This window comes from Hypanus sabinus, chromosome 14, assembly GCF_030144855.1.
Source record: "Hypanus sabinus isolate sHypSab1 chromosome 14, sHypSab1.hap1, whole genome shotgun sequence".
Taxonomy (NCBI): domain Eukaryota; kingdom Metazoa; phylum Chordata; class Chondrichthyes; order Myliobatiformes; family Dasyatidae; genus Hypanus; species Hypanus sabinus.
The window spans coordinates 69,284,655-69,307,756 of NC_082719.1; the positions used below are offsets into that span (position 1 = coordinate 69,284,655).

Sequence of the window (23,102 nt, forward strand, 5' to 3'; positions counted from 1 at the left end):
GAGGTAGAAATAGTTGAAGGACCTGGGAAAGAATGAAGAAAATGGAGAGACATTCCAAGCACTCAAGTCTAATGAGTTACATTCAATGTAAAAGATCCATGTGTTTTCAAGTGGAATACTGATCTCCTTAATTACCTCCGTTGAAATAAACTGTTATAAGCACTCAGAATTTTAAAAAAATTTGTTCTACTAGAATGCATGGTTTTTAAATTAAGCGATGAAGCGAATTAATTATGGGTCAATGGAATTAACTGCCACTGTGTGCAGTATTCAGTGCTGTCTCCCTTAAAAAAATAACTCAACTATTTTGATTGCAGTCACTAAAATATAGCAAACAAAGCACTTTAATGACTATTTGTGCCAAATTCAAACTGCTTCAAATCAGAATCGTTCCTAATGCATCAACAATTCTTCTCACAGTATGTGTGCTAGTCAACATGTGAAAGTGACAGGATATTACATCAATGATTATATATCCACTAAGGAAATGAACAGCCAATTACTATTGCTGACTGCACATCTAAAGAAAAACCTTCACCTATGTTGGGACCATTGCTAACTCATGTCATTAATCCATTTGGCTGGCTTTGAATTGCACCCCTTAATATTCTTCAAAAATGTAATCTTGAAATGCGCAACTAATGGTAACCAAAATACTTATAGTCTCTCATGAAGTTCTTTTGAATTTCATCCTACAATGACCAGACCATTGTTTTGGATAATACCTCTTTCACTTAATCCATGCCCCTAATAAAACTCTAATTACTATCAATATAAAATACTGTCCTCTGTACAACCTTTTAGTGTCTATTCTTGCATCCAAACCACTGATTACCTGGTATCAAACATTAATGCTTCTCTGCATCAATTGCCACATCCCAAGATGCAGCATATACTCTCCTTACCTTTGGTCTCCTCCTCCTTTCCAAGTGATCAGAATACACCCAAGAACATCTAAAAGAACCTCCAAACGGAGCCTAATTATGACAGTACCTCAAATAAATAATACTAATTATGCAAATCAAATAAGAGAACTCCAGATTCTTGCTTATTATTTATTTACTGAAGTAAAAAAAAATATACCCAATTACCTGTTTGTGAAGATGGCAAATCCACTCAGCAAACTGGCGTGCATTGGGAATAGTTGCAGAAAGGAACACGTAATGAACGTTGTCCGGGAGAAGTATAATTGTTTCCTCCCATACAACACCTCGTTCTGAAAGTAAAACAGAATAAAATGAACTTTTTATATTGCAGTGAAAACTATTATATGGTGTTTGGCAACATGAGGTAATATTAATATAAGTAAACACCAAGAAAATAAGACATGGTCTATTGGAAACATGGTGCCATTTCAAAAATTTTCACTTTGCAGCCAGACAAAACCAACTATTATTGCGTTTGATGTAATATAGCAAATACTGTAATTTAAGATGACCACTTTTTCATTAAATGAAGCACAAAGATCCAATCTTACAGTTACTTTGGCATTAATCTCAGCATACATTTGTAAAAAAACTATATCTGTTATGACTTCATCAACAGTGATGCATGTTTCTTGTATTAAAAACTCTACAAACACTTTTGTTCCTTTTTGGAATATTACTGAACTTCAGATGTCAATTTTGAAATGAGGATGTCTAATTGCAACTAAAGATTCTAGTCTTTCAATTTTACTATCATATCAGCGCCTGTGTATACAAAATTGGCAGAAGATACATATGATACATTGTTGGTCAATCATTTCCCAATGACACTACAAGCTGCTATCTTGGATTCATAATCAAGTGTTTTCTTACCGGCATCTCTCATATAATGGATTTCATCGAAGATTACCCAGGCTACTTCTCTCATAACCTCTGATCCTCGATACAGCATACTCCTTAAAATCTGCCCAAAAAACATAAAACAAAAAAGACTGAAACTATTCGAGAACATTAGTAAGCTTGATGCACCGAGCTTGTGTGAACACATTTGCTGAAAAGTGTCATTGGCCTCTAATTGCCCTAATTAACATATCTGACCTGACAACTTACCCTAAATGCAACATCATCCTCATTCAATCATTAATGTAGCCTTTGTCCTATCCATCTTCTTTGAAACATGAGACTACCACCTTCTTCTGTAGTTTTCATTAAGAATCTTAGAGTCTTAATTAAGCCCGGAACACCATTTCTATTTCCCTCTACATAAATACTGCTTGCCCTGCTGTGCATCTCCAGCAACTTCTATTTTTGATTTAGTTGTCATGAATATGCAGATTGAATCAATGGTGAGGAAGACAAATGTGATGTTAGCATTCATTTTGAAAGGACTAGAATATAAAAGCAAGGAAGCAGTGTTAAGGATTCGTAAACACTGGTGTATTGTGAGCAGTTTTGGGCCCCTTATCCAAGAAAAGATGTGATGACGTTGGAGAAGGTTCAAAGGAGGCTCAAGAAAATGATTTCGGGATTGAAAGACTTCTCATATGATGAGTGTTTCATGGCTCTGCCCTCTGCACACTGGAATTCAGAAGAATGAGGGGTGACCTTACTAAAACCTATCAAATACTGAAAGGCCTCGATAGAGTGGGTTTGGAGAGGTTTCCTACGGAGGAGAGTCTAAGACAAAAGGACACAGACTCAGAACAGAGGGACATCCAATTAAAACAGAGATGAGGAGGAATGTCTTTACCCAGAGTGGTAAATCTGTGGAATTTGTTTCCACAGGTAGCTGTGGAGGCCAAGTCATTGGGTATATTTAAGGCAGAGATTGATAAGATTCTTGATTAGTGTGGGTATGAAGTGAGAGGCTGAGAGGGAAAATGGATCAGCCAAGATAAAATGACAGAGAAGACGATGGGCCAAATGGCCCAATTCTGCCACCATATCTCATAGTCCTATATCCCAGATACACAATGTAAATAGCTGAAATACCAGTCTAACTAACTGAGGTAATCATTTAAAATCTTCAGATAGGTATAAATAAAATGAACAGTTCTTTTGCTGCTGAGTTCCAATTCTTGGCCATTATGGAGCTTAGAAAAATAGAGGGCTCTGGGTAAGCCTAGTAATTTCTAAGGTAGGGACAAGTTCAGCACAATTTTGTGGGCCAAAGGGCCTGTATTGTGCTGTAGGTTTTCTATGTTTCTATATTATTCCACATCCTTCCTGTAGTGAGGCGACCAGAACCAAGCAAGATGCTGAAAGTGGGGTCTGACCAGAGTCCTATATGGCTGCAACATTACCTCTCGGCTCCTAAATTCAATTCCACAATTGATGAAGGCCAATACACCATACGCCTTTTTAACCACAAAGTCACTGTGCAGCTGCTTTGAGTGTCCTATGGATTTGTCCCCAAGATCCCTCTGATTCTCCACACTGCCAAGAGTCTTACCATTAATATTATATTCTGCCATCATATTTGACCTACCAAAATGAACCACCTCACGCTTATGTGGGTTGAACTCCATCTGCCATTTCTCAGCCCAGTTTTATCAATGTCCCGCTGTAACCTGTGACAGACCTCCACTCTATACACAACACCTACAACCTTTGTGTCATCAGCAAACTTACTAACCCATCCCTCCACTTCCTCATCCAGGTCATTTATAAAAATCACGATGAGTAAGGGTCCCAGAACAGAATCCTGAGGCATTCCACTGGTGACCGACCTCCATGCAGATTATGACCCATCTACAACCACTCTTTGCCTTCTGTGGGCAAGCCAGTTCTGGAACAAAGCAAGGTCCCCTTGGATCCCATGCCTCCTTACTTTCTCAATAAGCCTTGCATGGGGTACCTTGTCCAGTGCCTTGCTGAAATTCATACACACTACATCTACTGCTCTTCTTTCATCAATGTGTTTAGTCACATCCACAAAAAATTCAATCAGGCTCATAAGGCACGGTCTGCCCTTGACAAAGCCTTGCTCACAACTAATCATATTATACCTCTCCAAATGTTCATAAATCCTGCCTCTCAGGATCATCTCCATCAACTTACCAACCACTGAGGCAAGACTCACTGGTCTATAGTTTCCTGGGCTATCTCTACTTCCTTTCTTGAATAAAGGAACAACCTCTGCAACCTTCCAATCCTCTGGAACCTCTCCCGTCTCCATTGATGATGCAAAGATCATCACCAGAGGCTCAGCAATCTCCTCCCTCACCTCCCACAGCAGCCTGGGTGCATTTCGTCTGGTCCCAGCAACTTATCCAACTTGATGCTTTCCAAAAGCTCCAGCACGTCCTCCTTAATATCTACATGCTGAAGCTTTACAGTATCACCACAATCACCAAGATTCTTTTCCACAGTGAATAATGAAGAGTTCATTAAGTACCTCAGCTATTTCCTCCAGTTCCATACACACTTGCCCACTGTCACACTTGATAGGTCCTATTATTTCACGTCTTATCCTCTTGCTCTTCACATACTTGAAGAATGCCTTGGGGTTTTCCTTAATTCTGCCCTCCAAGGCCTTCTCATGGCCCCTTCCAGCTCTCCTAATTTCCTTCTTAAGCTCCTTTCTAGTAGCCTTATAATCTTCCAGACCTCTAACATTACCTAGCTCTCTGAATCTTTTGTAAGCTTTTCTTTTCTTGACCAGATTTATTACAGCCTTTGTACACCACGGTTCCTGTAATCTACCATAACTTCCTTGTCTCATTGGAAACTACCTATACAGAACTCTACACAAATATCCCCTGAATATTTGCCACATTTCTTCCGTACTTCTCCCTGAGAATGTTTCCAATTTAAGCCTCCAATTTCCTGCCTGATAGCCTCAAAATTCCCCTTACTCCAATTAAACGCTTTTCTAACTTGTCTATTCTTATCTCTCTCCAGTGCCATTGTAAAGGAGATAGAATTATGATCGCTATCAACAAAATGCTCTCCCACAGAGAGATCTCACACCTGACCAGGTTCATTTCCCAATACCAAATCAAGTACAGCCTCTCCTCTTGTAGGCTTATCTATATACTGTGTCAAGAGTTCTATGATAGAGGAATAGGGATAAATATCAATACACAGATGAAATTTACCTCAGTTGTCATAACTAAGCAGGAGGCCGTTGGATTGATCGTGACATCACCAGTCATTAATCCCACATCCTGGAATTCCTCATACATTTCACGATACTTCTGATTGCTCAATGCCTTGATAGGACTAGTAAAGATAACTCTTTGCTTATCACGTAAAGCAAGAGCTATTGCATACCTATAGGATGAGAAAATTTTTAGCTGAGATTATTTTTAAGGCAATTAAATAAGCATCCCTGGTGTTTTGCATACTAAATGCATTAACAGAAATAAATCCATGGATGTTTCAGAGAATGAAAAATTTGCAAATGTTAGAAATCTAAAACAAAATGGCTGAATACAAAGGCACATGTTCTGACTACACATTTTCATTTTGCATGAGAGTGCCAAAGTGTACTTCATAATATTGTTGTGGCGCACTGGGCGGAATTTGTGCTGCTTCTGAGGCATTTCACATTCTTTTTTTACAAGGCCGAGATGCTAGCTCAGCGCAGCATGGATGGAAGTGGGCAAGGAGCTGGCTGGATTCGACCATAGGACCATTTGCCTTGAAGTCACTACACCACCAGCCCGCTTAACTTCATAATGTATTATACTTTTATTTCAAATTTATTTTAAGATAAATTACTTTTATTTTAATGACAAGGCATTTAAACATTCACATGCAGTTCTTGCGAGTATTTAGAGAAAGAAAAATAATGGAAAACAACCAACATTTCTCCCTTGATAAACATAAAGGCTCAGGTAAGTGGTTTAATGAGAACTTACTCAGCACAAACTGTTTTGCCAGCAGATGTATGTGCAGACACCAATACAGATTGGTTGTTGTCAATACAAGAAATGGCTTCTCTTTGAAAAGCATCCAGGATAAAAGGGTATTCCTGTAATTGAAGAAAATAATCATAATCACTTAGTTCTGGCTGACTTCTCATGCATTTCAAGTGATTCATTTTTGGCAAAAGTTGCTCAGCTATTTGATGAAGTGACAAAAAGGTAAAACTTTGAGTATTTAGCCAGCAAAGACAGACACTAGAATAAATATGTTCACCAAGAGGTATTGAACTTTTGGAAGTTTCAATTCAAATGGTTTGTGGATATTCAAGAAGGATCACATGCAGGAACAAGGGGCAAAACGAACACAATAGAATACAGAACGTTACAGGCCCTTTGACCCATGATGTTGTGCTGACCATGCAACCTACAAAACTAGCCAGAATTTCCCTACTGCATAGCTCTCTATTTTTCTAAGGTCCATCTAAGAGTCTCTTAAAAGACCCTATTGTATCCACCTTGACTACTGTCGCTGGCAGTGGGTTCCATGCACCCACCAATTATTGTGTGAAAAACTTCCCTCTGACATCCCCCTCCCCCCTGTACCTACTTCCAAGCACCTTAAAACTATGCCCCCCTCGTGTTAGCCATTTCAGCCCTGGGAAAAACCTTCTGGCTATCCACATGATCAATGCCCCTCATCACCTAATACACCTCTATCAGGTCACCTCTCATCCACTGGTGCCTGAAGGAGAAAAGGCAAAAATTCACTCAACCTATTCTCATAATGCATGCTCTCCAATCCAGGCAACATCCTTGTAAATCTCCTCTGCACTCTCTCTATGGTATCTACATCCTTCCTATAGAGAGGTGACCAGAACTGAACACAGTATTCCAAGTGGGGTTTAACTAAGGCCTATATAGCTGTAACATTACCTCATGGCTCTTGAACTCAGTCCCACAGTTGATGAAGGCCAACACACCATATGCCTTCTTAACAACAATGTCAACCTGCACAGCAGCTTTGAGTGTCCTATGGACACGGACCCCAAGATCTCACAGATCCTCCACACTGTCAAGAGTCTTAGTATTAATATTATATTCTGTCTTTAAATTTGACCTACTAAAATGAACCACTTCACACTTATGTGGGTTGAACTCCATCTGCCACTTCTCAGACCAGTTCTGCATCCTACGATGTCCCACTGGTACCTCTGACAACCCTCCATACTATCCACAACACCTTCAGCTTTTGTGTCATCAGCAAACTTACTAACCCACCCTTCTACTTCTTCATCCAGGTCATTTATAAAAATCACAACCAAGGGTCCCATGCAGCCGTGACACTATCCCTGATCAGCAGTGCCACTACCCCACCTCTTTTGCCTCCCTCCCTGTCCTTTCTGAAACATCTAAAGCCTGGCACACTCAGCAGCTATTCCTGCCCCGAGACATCATATGACAACGTCATAGTTCCACGTATTGATCCAGGCTCCACTCACCGTATTTATGATATTCCTTGCATTAAAATAGTCACCTCTCAAATATCTGGTTGAGTGAATCTTTGTTCTACCATCTGCTTATCCTTCCTCACAAACCCCCTACAAGCTGTCACTACTTGTGTGCCAACTGCCCCAACCTCTGTCCCTTCACTTTGGTTCCCATCCCCCTGCAAATCTAGTTTAAGCTCTCCCCAATAGCATAAGCAAACACTCTTCCCAGGATATTGGGTCCCCCCCAGTTCAGGTGCAAACGGACCCACTTGTCACCACTTCCCCAGAAAAGGTTCCAATGATCCAAAAACTTGAAACCCTGCCCCTGCACCATCTCCTCAGCCACTCATTCATCTGCACGATCTTCCTGCCCTGGCCTTCCCTAGCTCGTTGCATCAGGAGTAACCTGGGGATGACCACCTTGGGGTTCTGCTCCTCAGCCAACTTTCTAACTCCCTACAGTTACTGCGCAGGACCTCTGCCCCTCTCCTGTCACTCTTACCAATATGCTCCAGGACATAGGGCTGCTCACCTTCCCTTCAAGAATATTCTGCCAACCACTCAGACATCGTGGACCCTAACACCCTATCCTGGTGTCTCTTTTGCTGCCACAGAATCTTTTATCCATCCCCCTAACCATCGAGGTTGCCCATGACTACCGCTCCGCCTAACTTCACACTACCCTTCTAAGGCTCAGAGCCAACCACAGTGCTATTGGCCTGGCTGGTGATGCCTTGCAGATAGGTCATCTCCCTCAGTAGTATACCTGTCATTAAGGGGAATGGCCACAGGGGGACCCTGCACTGACTTCTTTCTCCCTTGACCTCTCTCGGCGTTCACCTATCTACTCCCTGAATTCTGCATTCTGGGTGTAACCACCTGCTCAAAGGTCTTACCTATGAATTGCTCTGCCTCCTGAATGATCCTTAGTTTATCCAACTCCAGCTCCAGCTACTTAATGCAGTCTTTTAGGAGCTGGAGTTGGTTGCACTTCCCGCAGGTATAGTCATCAGGGAGACATCAGGTTCCATGCATTCCCACATCCTACAGGAGCAGCATTCCACTGGCATATCTGCCACCCTGCCTGCACCGTACTATGCAAGACCAAATCAGCAAAATTCCAAAAAAAATTGTTCTTTTCCTTTCTTGAGCCCTGTTTGCAATAAGATTTCATTAACCAAAATTCCAAATCTGTCAAACTTATGCAACAGATCATTGAACCTCAACCACAAAACACATCTGGAATTAATTAAGCTTTCAAAATCTTTTGTCTTGTTTTGAAGAAACATTGCACTTGATATCTGCCTGCCCAGAAAAGTGGCTATGCCAAAGAACATAGAACTTTCTGCAGGCCCTGTAGGAAGTTCTAAATTTAAAGCATTTTTTGATACTACGCAGCTAACTACTACCTGCCAACATTCTAACAAATAGTGTAGAGAGATTGGATATAATTAATTTTTAGTATTTAATTTTGAATTATGAACAAAGGAACATAAATCATTTCTACTTGTGTTAAGCAATGTACATTACAACCATTCTGAAGTAAATAATATCCTTTTAAAACAATTTTCTTTGGTTACGTTTATAAATCATGGCCCAATGGCACTGAGCCATTGCAGACTTTGCATTCAGGAATGTGCAGATGAATAACAAACATTTGGAAGGGAAAACTTCAAAACCAATTCAATTTTCCGAGAATGCTGATGATCGTTGAAAGTGAAAACTCCAGATAAATTTTTATTTATTCAAGTTTCAATTAAATCAAGTTCAATTACTAATTACATATTTTAAAAAGACTGTGGTCTCCAGGCACTGAGGATAATATGACAGTAGCTAATATAAATCTGAAATTAAGCTGCATATTGCAATTAGAGAGACTTCCAGAAAAATCTTCCAACCCCATCATTTCAAACAAGCAAATGTGAAAAGTTTGTAGTAACCATGCAAAAATACATTAAAAATATGAATTTAAATAAATGTGATAAACAATTAGCACAATTTTGGCATGATTAGTATAATTGGTGGTGCACCGGACAGTGAGGAAGGCTGTCTTATAGTACAAGATCCAAATCAACTGAGAAAGCGGAGTTAAGCATTTTGGGCATCAATTAAAGGTGAACGAAGAAAGATTTAAAGAGGAACAGAATGGCAGTTTTCTCCATAAAGTGGTGGATATGCAAAACAAACTGCCAGAGGAATTGGCCAAGTGAGGTACAATTACAGCACTGAAAAGCGATTTGGACAGATACATGGACAGGAAAGATTTAGAGTGATGAAAATTTTAAAGGAATACGGGTCAAACACAGGCATGTGGGACTCGCTCAAGAAGGCACGTTGATCAACATGGATGAGTTGTACTGAAGAGCCTACTTCTGTGCTGCATGACTGATTTTATAACTGTCTCTTCTGCAGACCCAGTTGTAAAAATCACAGAAGAAATACAGTGCACTATAATTGACTCCAATCACTCAATCTACATCTCTCATAATCAAATAGGTTAATGTAAACGACTAAAGAGAAACAAGTCAATAAAAAGCAGCTGGAATAAATAAAAATCGAACTATGTATGCATGAATAAAGTGCAGAGAAAATCAGCAGTTGCTGAGATTCAAAATTTTTATGTATTAATATACTAACACTTGCACTTTAACTGCCAAGACTATTGCACCAGTCAAGAGAAAATGCAGGCTTCACAGAAGGCAGTGTGATAATCATACCAGATGTAGCACTTCAAAGCAATATATTCATTCATTACGTTTTTATATCAGAATGCGTTAAGTAGTAAATAGGACAGAATCCAACAAAATAATCAATGGCAACTGAAAGTGGGATTTAACCTGATGAAATGACAAATGACAACAGAATGCGACATCTACCTTGGTCCCTGCAATGTCAAAAATGCATAGAAATTGACATAGTTATTGAAAATAAGATGAACAAAATATTAAGGAAAAGAAAACTTATTCCATAATGATTCAATTGTACAACAGTCTTTGTTTTGCGCAATGACTGTTACCCTCAAGGAAATGCTCTAGCATACCACCATCCTGTGGCCAATACCAAATATTGCAATCTGAATTGACAAGGCACTTTGTTAAACGCTGCAACACTATGCTCAGTGCCTTTTGGGCAGGAAAACCAGTACAAAGTCAATAACATTCAGGACAAAATTCCAGAGCAGCATACACAAATGCTGGAGGAACTCAACAGCTTAGGCAACAATTATGGAGAAAAATGGTGATGTGTTAGGCCAAGATCATTTGCTAGGACTAGAAAGGGATAGAAGCCAGAATAAAAAGGTAGGGGAGAAACACAAGCTGGTTGAAAATGTGAGTCCAGAACGTAGGTTGGTGAGGGAGGTCGGGGTGAAGTGAAAGTTAAGAATGTGATAAGTTAAGAGGTGATATAGGTGGAAGAGCTATTTCCAATAAGTCACTGAAATACCAGGTTTCTCATTAGTTTTTGAAATAGTTAACAACACAAATTTAAACTCAAATTTAGATGAAACTATTTTTTCAAACATTTTTTTTAGGTTGAATGGATGATTTCATAACACATGCCCTACCTTGACCTCTGCTGCAAGGCCAGTTAATATACTGATGACAAAGGTAAACAATTTTATTATAAGTTAAATATATGTAGATTAATCACAAGACAGAATAGTAGCAACATAGTGGATTTTGTTAGAATAAACTTTAGCTTATGAATAGGTGTAAAATTCTAAAGCATGAAACATTAAGAGAAGCTTAGAAGCGCAAGGGCTAAAAATGCAATTGTTCTGTTTGACAAGTTAATGGCACAAGCATTGATATTTCTGTTAAATGTATTAAGGATCTCTGGTTCTATAATTACCAAAGATGATGCAAAACCGAGACTAAGTGTATATGTCTTTTCATTTACTATACAGTGGCCACAGATGTAATCAATTGAAAAGACATTTAGCAAAGAGGTGTATTGTAGCGGTGTGCTACACGCAGCGCTAAAATTACGACACGGAGTCGGTAACTGCAGTCGAAGGAAAAAAAACTTTATTCGAAATCTTCAGCCTCACTTTTAAGCCTCCCTCAACCTGCCCCCCATGGCGCAGAGGCTCCAAAGCTCTGTGCTTGCAAACCCCCATAGGCTATCTAATTGTGAGCCGGTTCGGATGTGCCAGGAAAAGGGTCGCCACAGTATCATAGTTACATTGATTGAGACAAGGGTTATGAGCAATTGCTCGAGAATAACAGTCTGAAAGGAAGAATTGTGAATGAGGTCACAGCAATGACCAAACTGCCATGAGGTATGGACTTGAATGATTACTGAGTGACGTTTCTTTGAGAATGGAAGGACTAAGCTTAGCAGGTGGAAGAAAGATTCAGAGATAAAGACAGAAACAAGAGCAGACTGAAGACGACATCAACTGTGCCCAGGTGCTGTGATCTATTTGAAAGTACTGCCTGATAATTTTTATAAAAATAATCTTTCAATATATTGCAATAGCTACTGGCTGCTGCTCATTTGGTCATGTCCAATAATTTTTCTAGGCTGCTATCTTTCAGGTGTTCTTTAACAGCTCCACAAGAATCAGCAGTTATCTATCTCGAAAGTTCAAACAAACAGTACCTTTGCTGCTTTTCCAACACGAGGTTTTAGTTGTTGATATTCATCGTACAATGGAATAGCCACCTGAAAAAATTACAGTAAAAATTCTTTTCAAATTTGAATGATTTAACCTTACTTCAAAGTTTACATGTAGCAAATAATAAGCAATACAGCTTAATAAAAAATATGAAGAGACTCAGAATGAAGACATTTGCCCAGTTAGTTTGATGCAAATATTTACTTATCAATTTAAACACAACCTAGAATACTACTTGAGTGATAAAAACACAATTCATGCACTACCCAATACATAAAAAGGAATAATATTCATATGTGTTTTGTCTCCAAAACACTACCATCTAAAGTGCTACTGATTGTTGGTACCATATGCTTTCCTTGGTATTTGCTAGGAAATTTTCTGCTCTACCACTGCTGTTTATTTACACTTTAAGTCACAGTCTAAAGATCTTCTACGCCTCCTGCATCAACAATTACAATCATCTTTAAAAAGTGCTCAACTTTACTGAACTGTTCCAATGTCTGCAGAGACCCTACGAATTTCTGTGTATAAGATGACGAGAGGCATTGATCGTGTGGATAGTCAGAGGCTTTTTTCCAGGGCTGAAATAGCTAGCACGAGAGTGCACAGTTTAAAGGTGCTTGGAAGTAGGTACAGAGTTGATGTCAGGGGTAAGTTTTTTTTATGCAGAGAGAGGTGAGTGCGAGGAATGGGCTGCCAGTGACAGTGGTGGAAATGGATACTGTGCTGTCTTTACGACAGTTATTTAGTTTATAATATTTTCGCTTAGTAATTCATTCAATAGTATTTTCTAGTTAGAATTAGAAGTGTTTAAAGTGTATTCATTGCATGTAAAATATATCGGCATGCGATGACGTCACATCCGGTTTCGCCGCGTCTTGTGGGAAAACACCGGTTTGAAATTAGCGCGAGGGTGGGGGCTTTCCACGAGGCTCACCTGAGCACAAGCAGTTTTGCAGGCATGAGAAATCACAGTGAGAGCAACGCTGTAAGTTAATAGATAATCGATATATTGAACTAAGATGTTAATGCTGATCCTGTTAGAGGTAACGACGGTAGATAATGTTTATGCTTTCGTTAGTTAAAGAGTCGCGGATAGTTTGCATGGAAGTGTATTTAAAGTAGTCAATGGAGCAGGTAAACTCTCCCTGTATACTGCACCTTAGTGTAATGTAGTTATAGTCACCTTTGCAAGTATTTACACTTGAAATGTGATATTAAGGAAGGAACAAATACTGTATCAATCTTGTATTGTTTTATCAACAGTTTTCACCATATGTTAATGTGAAGAGTGAACAGTAAATGGTTAATCTTACTGCGATCTGGTTTGCATTGGCTGTGGTTTATCCGGACGTTAAATTCGGCGTTTCGTTACACCCGAAGGAGAACGTTACAGTGAAAAAGCGGCATTATCAGGTGTTTCAAGTGCTGCAATGTCAGCTCAATCCAGCATCAAGTCGACGCCGCCCAGCGACAAGGGCAGTAAACCGACATCAAGTAAGCCCACCCGGGCGTTATCAGGTGTTTCAAGTGCTGCAATGTCAGCTCGATCCGGGATCAAGTCGATGGCGCCCAGCGACAAGGGCAGTAGAACGACATCAAGTAAGTCCGCACAGGCAAGAGCCAAGGCAGAAGCCGCCAAGGTGCGACTGCATTACGCCAAACAAGAAGCAGTTTTGAAAATTAAACTGGCTGCCAGAGAAGCCGAAAGGGCCGCCAGAAAGGCAGAAGCCACCAAGGTGCTACTGCGTTACGCCAGACAAGAAGCAGTTTTGAAAATGAAACTGGCCACCAGAGAAGCTGAAATCCAGAAAGAAAGGGCCGCCAGAGAAGCCGAAAGGGTCGCCAGACAAAGAGAAGAGGCTGCCAGAGAAGCCGAAATCCAGAAAGAAAGGGCCGCCAGAGAAGCCGAAACCCAGTTGGAAATGGCAAAAATATCGACAGAGTTGCAAGTGCTGCAGCGAGAAAGAGAAGAAGAAGCTGCCATGGCGGAAGCAAAGTACATAGAAGAAGCTGAAGGGTCGCGTGATCTGACCGAAGCAAGATCTACTTTAGAAAGGACCAGACTGGAACGCACAAACGACTATGTACAATCTCAAATAGACAGGCAGGCTCGTCTTCCCTCTCCATACGTATTCGATAACTTCCCCAGCTACGAGGAACCTCAGAGAGTCACGATTGCATCACATCCATACGAGGAAGGAAATTTACCCTCACGGCTCCGTGACGAAGTCAAGAATGAAAGAACCGACAACGCTCCTTCACCCCCACAACAGGACGGCGGGGAGGGAGAGGTTCACTCCAGGACAACAATTGTCGGCTCGAACTGTACAGAAGTTTGCGGTCAAACTCAGTCAAGCCGTTCTTGTTCCGAGATCTGCCTCACTGAGGTGTACCCTAAAGAAGCACAACAAGACATTACCAAGCGTAAAGTAACCGACGAGACGCTAGGTCAGTCAGTTTTCGTTCAAACCGAGGACGGAAACAAACTTGCACAATCAGCTCAAGATACCATTTCTTTAAAACCCAAAGACACCAAGGTCTTCAGAGATGAAGCAAATAATGGGGTTGCCCCATTGCCAATCAGAGAACCACGCCAGCGCTCACCAGATAACAAAGAGCAGGCAGTCAAACGGTTCACGTCCTTACGGAAAACCCGGAAAAGGAAACCTGAGATGCAGCAACACACCCGATTGGCCCACGAGGTACTGTGCACCCTAATGGCAGAGGTCACAGCCATTATAAACGCACAATCATACCTACCTGTGTCTTCTGACCCAGAATACCCCTTTATACTTTCGCCATCAACGCTCCTTACGCAGAAGGCAGGAGCACCTCCTCCACCAGGAGACTTCTCAGACAAGGATTTGTACACAAAGCAATGGAGACAAGTCCAGGCTCTGGCAAATCAGTTCTGGTCCCGCTGGAGACAGAAATATCTACCCTCGTTGCAACAGAGACGAAAGTGGACAGAACCCCGCAGGAATCTTCAAGTCGGAGACCTAGTCCTGCTCAGGGACAAGCAGATCACCCGCAACAGCTGGCCAATGGCCAGAATCACTGCTACATTCCCTAGCGAGGATGGACATGTCAGGAAGATCGAATTGAAGACTACCGACCAAGGCGATGTGAAAATTTACCAAAGGCCAGTTACAGAAGTTATTCTACTTCTACCCAATGACTGATTAAGAGACTAAGTTTTGTACTCTGCTCATTGTGACCTTACGAAGGTCAAGCGGGGAGTGTGCTGTCTTTACGACAGTTATTTAGTTTATAATATTTTCGCTTAGTAATTCATTCAATAGTATTTTCTAGTTAGAATTAGAAGTGTTTAAAGTGTATTCATTGCATGTAAAATATATCGGCATGCGATGACGTCACATCCGGTTTCGCCGCGTCTTGTGGGAAAACACCGGTTTGAAATTAGCGCGAGGGTGGGGGCTTTCCACGAGGCTCACCTGAGCACAAGCAGTTTTGCAGGCATGAGAAATCACAGTGAGAGCAACGCTGTAAGTTAATAGATAATCGATATATTGAACTAAGATGTTAATGCTGATCCTGTTAGAGGTAACGACGGTAGATAATGTTTATGCTTTCGTTAGTTAAAGAGTCGCGGATAGTTTGCATGGAAGTGTATTTAAAGTAGTCAATGGAGCAGGTAAACTCTCCCTGTATACTGCACCTTAGTGTAATGTAGTTATAGTCACCTTTGCAAGTATTTACACTTGAAATGTGATATTAAGGAAGGAACAAATACTGTATCAATCTTGTATTGTTTTATCAACAGTTTTCACCATATGTTAATGTGAAGAGTGAACAGTAAATGGTTAATCTTACTGCGATCTGGTTTGCATTGGCTGTGGTTTATCCGGACGTTAAATTCGGCGTTTCGTTACACCCGAAGGAGAACGTTACAGATACGATAGGGTCTTTTAAGAGACTCCTGGATAGGTACACCAAGCTTAGAAAAATAGAGGGCTATGGATAACCTTAGATAATTTCTATGGTAAGGATATGTTCGGCACAGATTTGTGGGCCAAAGGGTTTGTATTGTGCTGTAGGTTCAAGTCAAGTCAAGCCAGGCCATCAATTTTTATTGTCATTTCGACCATAACTGCTGGTACAGTACACAGGAAAAACAAGACAACATTTTTCAGGACCATGGTGCTACATGAATTAATACAAAAACTACAATGAACTATGTAAAAACAGCAGAGAAAAAACTACACTAGACTACAGACCTACCCAGGACTGCATAAAGTGCACAAAACAGTGCAGGCATTACAATAAATAATGAACAAGACAATAGGCACAGTAGAGGGCAGAAAGTTGGTGTCAGTCCAGACTCTGGGTAGTGAGGAGTCTGATGGCTTGGGGAAGAAACTGTTACATGGTCAGGTCATGAGAGCCCAAATGCTTCAGTGCCTTTTTCCAGATGGCAAGAGGGAGAAGAGTTTGTATGAGGGGTGTGTGGGATCCTTCATAATGCTGTTTGCTTTGCAGACATAGCGTGTAGTGTAAATGTCTGTAATGGCGGGAAGAGAGGCCCCGATGATCTTCTCAGCTGACCTCACTATCTGCTACAGGGTCTTGCGATCCGAGATGGTGCAATTTCCAAACCAGGCAGTGATGCAGCTGCTCAGGATGGTCTCAATACAACCCCTGTAGAATGTGATGAGGATGGGGGGTGAAAGATGGACTTTCCTCAGCCTTTGCAGAAAGTAGAGGCACTGCTGGGCTTTCTTTGCTATGGAGCTGGTGTTGAAGAACCAGGTTGAGATTCTCCACCAGGTGTCCACCAAGAAATCTGGTGCTCCTAACAATCTCTGCCGAGGAGCCGTTGATATTCAGCAGGGAGTGGTTGCTCTGTATCCTCCTGAAGTTAACAACCATCTCTTTTGTTTTCTATGAATTCCCCTCTCCCTATTCCCCTAGTATTGCTCTACCATTTTTGCATCTATTCTCTAAATGCAAGTTCAAAACAAACTCAATAGGCTGAACACTTATTTGGTTCAGTCATTAAAAAGGTCTTTTTAATACACTATTATTAACTAAGGTAGAAAACAAAGGAGCAAAACAATTCAAATTTTCCTATGATCTACTGTAATGCAATTCAGTTTGGACTCAACAGTGCCATAAAGAAGGCTGTAAAGAGATGATGTGCGTAACTTGCAATTCAGCAAGTTAATTTTAATTGGGCACATAAGAGAACCATCCATGTAATTTTCAGAGATTTGACATATTAATAATGACTTTTTTTAAAGGAAGTATATTTCATCATAAAGTTCAGAATGATGGAAAAAAATGTTGCTTAAAGGCACTTACCTCATGAGTACATCCCTCTACTGTTTCAACTTGTTCCACTTTCACCTTGGGCATCAAGTCTGCAAGGCTAAATAAGCAAATCCAATTAGCACTCAGTGCTTGTTGTAACATATAAATCATATCAGTACCATGATGAATCAATCATCAGTAAATCTTTGGTTATATATAGTAAATTTACAGCATTAATAATTTCATTGTATCTACTAATAAGTTTTGGGAATGAATGACCAATTTTTCTAAAATCTGCTTTTGCAGGAAGTCTGTCAAAAGAGACTTACTGGGCTGAATGAATTCATCGTGTACTGTAGAGAGATTCCCCTTCTATCTATATTCTAAACTCTCACTAAAACAAAACACGGTTAAACAAGCTCGGACAAACCATTTCCTTCATCTCTTGCCCGTGAACAGGCTTGTTAGTGATACCTCAATTTCCACTCTTAGAAATAAAAACTTTAGAAGTGAAAGGTTCTTGCCAGAGAATTACATATTAAGTTATCTGAAAGCTAGTTTTACCAAGTTTCTAACTTTTTGCAACATGTTTTCTCCATTAGACAAAATAGAAAAACACACAGCGCAACATGCATTGCCCATGACCTTCCTTCACCCAAATTGCCTGTCTCATCATAGCTGTGTCAGTGATCTGGCACAGTGTTGCCTAGATAGTAAGAGGCTGTAACAAACCATGAAAAGATGATACCAAAAGTGACAGTGTGAGTGATAGTAAGGAACAAAGTTCCAAGGTATAATTTCTTGTTAGGAGAACACAAGTGGCAACTTTCATTCAATCCGCACAGGTCCGCAGAGTGCTGGGACAGCAAAGCAGCATGCAATAAATGACAGTACTAATAAGTATATGGAAATCAGAGGGATCTTTCAGTATTATGTCTAAATATAGGAAATAAGGTAGTTAAACAAGCCAACAGAATATTTGTCTTTATTGATCAAGGAAGTCGCGACAATATTGCATGAAATTTAGCTGTTACTGCATTATTATGTACATTTTTGGCCAGTGCCCAAATGGAGAAATGTTACGGTGCTAGACCATGCTGCCAAGGCTAGAGAGTTATTGTTATGACAAATTTAGGATGGAGATTATTTGGTGGAATGTAGACTGAGGGGATATCAAATTAAAGTTTTCTAGAATTATGGATAGGGTAAACAAAAAAGGACTCATCTAAATTAAAACAATTGAAGCCACTGAATTTCAATTTTCAAAGAGAAACAATTAGATAATTGCCAAGGTTTACTCCTGTGAATTAATTTATAGATGTTATGTATAATCTTCAGAATATTTTGGCTTGAACGTTTTAACTGCAGATATTTTAAGTGATATTTCAAAAATACTCATTTTTAAAATTACTTAATTTCATCTGTGGAAATGGCTTCAAGTTTAGGCTTCTTCCCAAATATTGCATCATCTGGATTATCTGTATCGAGCTCACGCTTATTCTTCACTGTATTTGTACTTGCATCTCGAAGAGTCCCATCACTGCCTTTCCTGTAAAACACAAATTAAAACAGACATAAGTTTTTAAAGTAACTTGTTTTAATCTTGAGAGAATTATAAATGAATTCCTACGGCATTGGCTGCATAATTTTCTTAATGTACAGATGGGAGCAACCATTCTGAATGTTTGCACATGTCAAGCTTGGAAACAAAAAAAAACTTCATTAATCTCTGGATACAAGAAAACTGACACTGGACACCGATACCTTAAAATTCCCTCTCAGTGATACTGGCATCACTAAGAAAGCCAGCATTTATTGTCCACTTCTATGTCCCCATGAAGTTGGTGGTGGATTTCTTGAACAGTTACAGTTCTAGTGAAGATACTTACACAATAATGCTGGACAGAAAATTTCAGGCATTGTTCTTCTTGGTCAGAATGGCGTGCAATTTGGAGAAGAACCTCCAGCTGGTAGTAACTCAGGTGAGTAAATGCAGCACATTTCATAGATGGTACAATGTGCCAGTGGTTCAGGGAATAAACGTTTGGCAAAGAATCGGGAAACAATCGATCCTTGTAAGTGCTCTGTGCTTCTTGAACACTGAAAGAGCAGCTCTAAATCATCCAATGGAGATTATGCCGTCATGTTTTCAATTTATGTTTTGTTGATAATGGAAATGTTTGAGGCTATCAGGCGGTGAGACTGTTGTTGCAGAATATTCAGACTTTTGTCCTGTTCTGGTAGTTGCAATATTTATGCGGCTGGTCAGTAAACTTCTAGTAAGTAGTGAACATGGATACAAATCAAAAGGAGTATGCCATTAGGTCCCTTGAACCTGTTCTGTCATTTGTTAAGAACATGGCTAGTCTGAATATAACCCTATCTTCACATTCTCCCCTTTCTCTGATAACTCTCAACACCTTGCTTATCAATTGGGTGGCACAGTAGTGCAGTGGTTAGCACAACGTTTTCCTGTACCAGCAACCCTGGGTCAATTCACACCACTACCTGTAAGGTGTTTGTATGTTCTATCCTGTGATAGCATGGGTCCACTGGGTGCTCCGGTTTCCTTCCACAGTCCAAAGACACATTGGTTGGCAGGTTAGTTGCTCATTGTAAATCGTCCTGTAATTAGGCTAGGGTCAAATCAGTAGTTGCTGGGCAGTGCAGCTCAAGGGGCCTGAAGGGTCTACTCCGTGCTGAATCTCAATAAATATTAAACAAGCAAACCTCTGATATCATTGAGGAAGAGAGTTCCAAGGGCACACCATTTAAGAAAAAATGTCATGTCACTTCCAACTTATACTTAACCAGTCAGTTGCCCCTAGTTCTAGATTCTCAGAGATGAAACCTCCTCCACCACATCCACCCCATCAAGAATCCCAGGGGCCTATGTTCCAATCAATCCACTATCATTCTTCTAAACTCCAGCAGATACAAACTTAACCTGTTAAACTTTTCCTCCTAACTCAAACTGCTCATTCCAAATGCTCACCTTATAAACCTTCTCTGATTGTTTTCACATTAGTATCCTTCCTTAAATAAGGGACTGACTCAAAACAGTCTCACTATCTGAAGTGCACTATGCTGCATATATGAAGCATAATCTATTCTTGTATTCAGTTCATCTATGAATATATAACATTCTGTTAGCTCCCTTAACTACATGTGTACCTTATATTCATATTATATTAGTTGTATAGTCATCTCATTTACCTAGCTATCTGAATGTTTATAGCATTTGTAAGGAGCCTTAAACTCTGACTAACTCTGGGTTTCTTTTCTGCCACATACCTCAGCACCTTCCTGTCATGTTTTGATTTTCATTATACCCTCACTACCCTGACCCATACTATCCACGTTTTAATGATTCAGCATATTTTACAACCAATTACTTTAATTTTTTTTTCTGCCTTATTTATGTGATTTGCCAGGGGATTGGTTCCAGCATAGTTCATGGGAGAATCATACTGGAATGAGCTGCCAGGGAAAGAGTTGGAAGCAGGAACAGTAATAACATTTAAGAGCAACATTTGTGGTACCTGAATGAGCAGAGCGTTGTGGAATATGGATCTAGCGAGACCAACGGCAGGGGAGCTGCGTGGGTGCCTCAGTTAGACAGGAACTGATGCCAGAAGGTGGAGTTCCTGTTTCAGCTGCCCAGGGGGGGAGATGTCAGAAGTGGTGTAGCGGAGAGTATCAATGCTGTGTTGGGAAGGGCAGTAACTTCCCACTGGCACTGCCCTCCAGTGTACCCTCGGTGGAAGACAAGCTGGATTGCCTTCATTTGCACTAGCGTGTGATGAGGACTGCTGCCTGTTCTTGCAGAAACTTGGCTCCGTGACAACATCCCATGCACCATCAATCCACAGGCCATGACACTCAGGGACGTGGGCTATATATTTTTGTGACTGTATTGTTTACTGCTATGGTAATTATGTGTGCTGGATATGACTGTTGGTACTGTGATCTGCACCCTGTTTCGTTTGGCAGTATTTATGTGAATGGTTGAATGACAATCAAACTTGAACCTGAGGTGTGATTACAACAAATGGGCATGATGGTAAGCACAGACACGGTGGATCTAAGGGCTTGATGCCATGCTGTACAACTCTAATCTCCAATGAATGAACGTTGTTAGAATATTACAACTGGTCATTTTAAAACTGAGGCGCATGGGAACAGCTTCATGTTGGGGGTTGTGAATCTCTGGACATTTCTACTCCAAAGGGTTATTAAGGCTAGATTATTAGGAAAATTTAAAGAGGAAGTAGATAACTTGCGAAAGGTCAGGGAATTAAGGACAATAGGAAAATGGCATACAAGAGACGCGGTTTGGGGCTGATTGGTCACAATTACTTTCAATGGGGTGGGGGGGTCAGGCTTGAGGAGGCAAGTGACCTACTCCTGCTCCTTTTTTCCTGATGTTTATACTTTAAACATTTCTGCCATTTGCAAATTTAGAAATTGTACCTTGCAACCCCAAGTCCAGTTTATGAAATGAAAAATCAAACCTTCAAAGATAGAAATTCTGAAATAAGCAAAAAATGGTGGGAAATCTCACCATTATATTGCAGAAATAGAAAGAGAAGAATATTTCAAGTGCTCTTTCCACAGATGTTCTTTCTAGCATTTTTGAAATTTATTCTAGATCTAAAATGGCCCTGATATGGATCTCTGGGGAGTATCACTAATCACCTTCCTTCCTACCACCATTCAATACAATCCTCTGTTGACGGTCACTCAGTCAACTTCATATTCACATCAGTGTTGAAGTCCTTCAGTTTTGCTTTCAAACTTGTTATGCAACACTTTAGCAAAGTACAAATGTACATTAACTATATTAAACATTAACGATATCATTTCATTCTGTCACAACTATCCCTTAAATCAATGCTGCCTTGACTTATTTAATCAAGTTTCCACCAGGTGACTATTGATTTTGGCCCAGATCAATGTCTCTGAAAGTTTTTCCTTCCACCAAGGTTAAATTGACTGGCTTATCCTTATCCCCCCATTTCAATAAGGGAGTAATACTAGCAGCTCTTCAGTTCTCTGTCATCAACTCCATATCCAAAGAGCTTGGAAAATTATGGTCAGTGCTCCTGCAATTCTCTCAGAATCCAATTAGGCCTGCTTATTTACCAGTTCAGCTCTGTGCTCTCAATTTTTAATGTGCCCAGTATCTCAACTGTCTCCTTGTTCACTATTTGGAAGCACCCTCCTCCCCAGTGAAGATAAAAGATGTAAACTACATTTTTTAGATGGCATAGATAGAGTAGACCAACAGTATCATTTTTCCAGGATTGAAATGTCCAACACCAGAGGGCATGCATTTACAGTGAGAAAGGGTAATTTCGAAGATGTGAGGGGGCAAGTTTAGTTTTTTTCACAAACACACAGAAAGTGGTGGGTGCCTGTAATTCATTCCTTAGTGTGGTGGCACAAGGCAGAAACATTAGGTACATTAAAGAGACATTTAGATAGGCACATGAATGTGAGGATAATGGAAATTATCCGGATATTATGGATGCAGAAGAGATTTGTTTAGTTAGCCATATGATTACTAATTTAATTGGTTCATAACAACACTGTGGACCAAAGCACATGTTGCTGTTCTGTACTGTCCTATATTCTATTCTTTCAATCCCTTCTACACCCTTCTTCTTCAAGTACTACTTTTTTTTTACTATTTATATGTCCATACAGCACCACTGGATTTCCATTCAAATGATAACTTTTTCTGAGATTCTTGTTTCAGTTTTCAGTTTCTTCTGATTCGTTTGTACTCAAACTGGATCTCAATGGTATTTACAATCATTAGATTGCCATGAACAATTGCCAAACAACTTGCTTTCCATTATCATCTTCTATTATTTTGTCATCCAAGGAACTCTGGACTTTGCACCACATAGGA

The 23,102-nt window shown here is 40.2% G+C and overlaps 1 protein-coding gene across 1 annotated transcript in view; it reads right to left on the reverse strand.

Moving 5' to 3' along the window:
• mtrex (Mtr4 exosome RNA helicase) overlaps window positions 1–23,102 on the reverse strand; it is a 119,361-nt gene that overhangs the window by 79,547 nt on the left and 16,712 nt on the right. The window contains exons 2-8 of the mRNA XM_059989405.1: window positions 18,597–18,734; window positions 17,237–17,303; window positions 11,893–11,955; window positions 5,792–5,904; window positions 5,027–5,201; window positions 1,800–1,890; window positions 1,092–1,216 (exon numbers count right to left, since the gene is read on the reverse strand). Coding sequence (XP_059845388.1) covers window positions 1,092–1,216; window positions 1,800–1,890; window positions 5,027–5,201; window positions 5,792–5,904; window positions 11,893–11,955; window positions 17,237–17,303; window positions 18,597–18,734 — 772 coding nt within the window. The remainder of the gene's footprint in view (window positions 1–1,091; window positions 1,217–1,799; window positions 1,891–5,026; window positions 5,202–5,791; window positions 5,905–11,892; window positions 11,956–17,236; window positions 17,304–18,596; window positions 18,735–23,102) is intronic.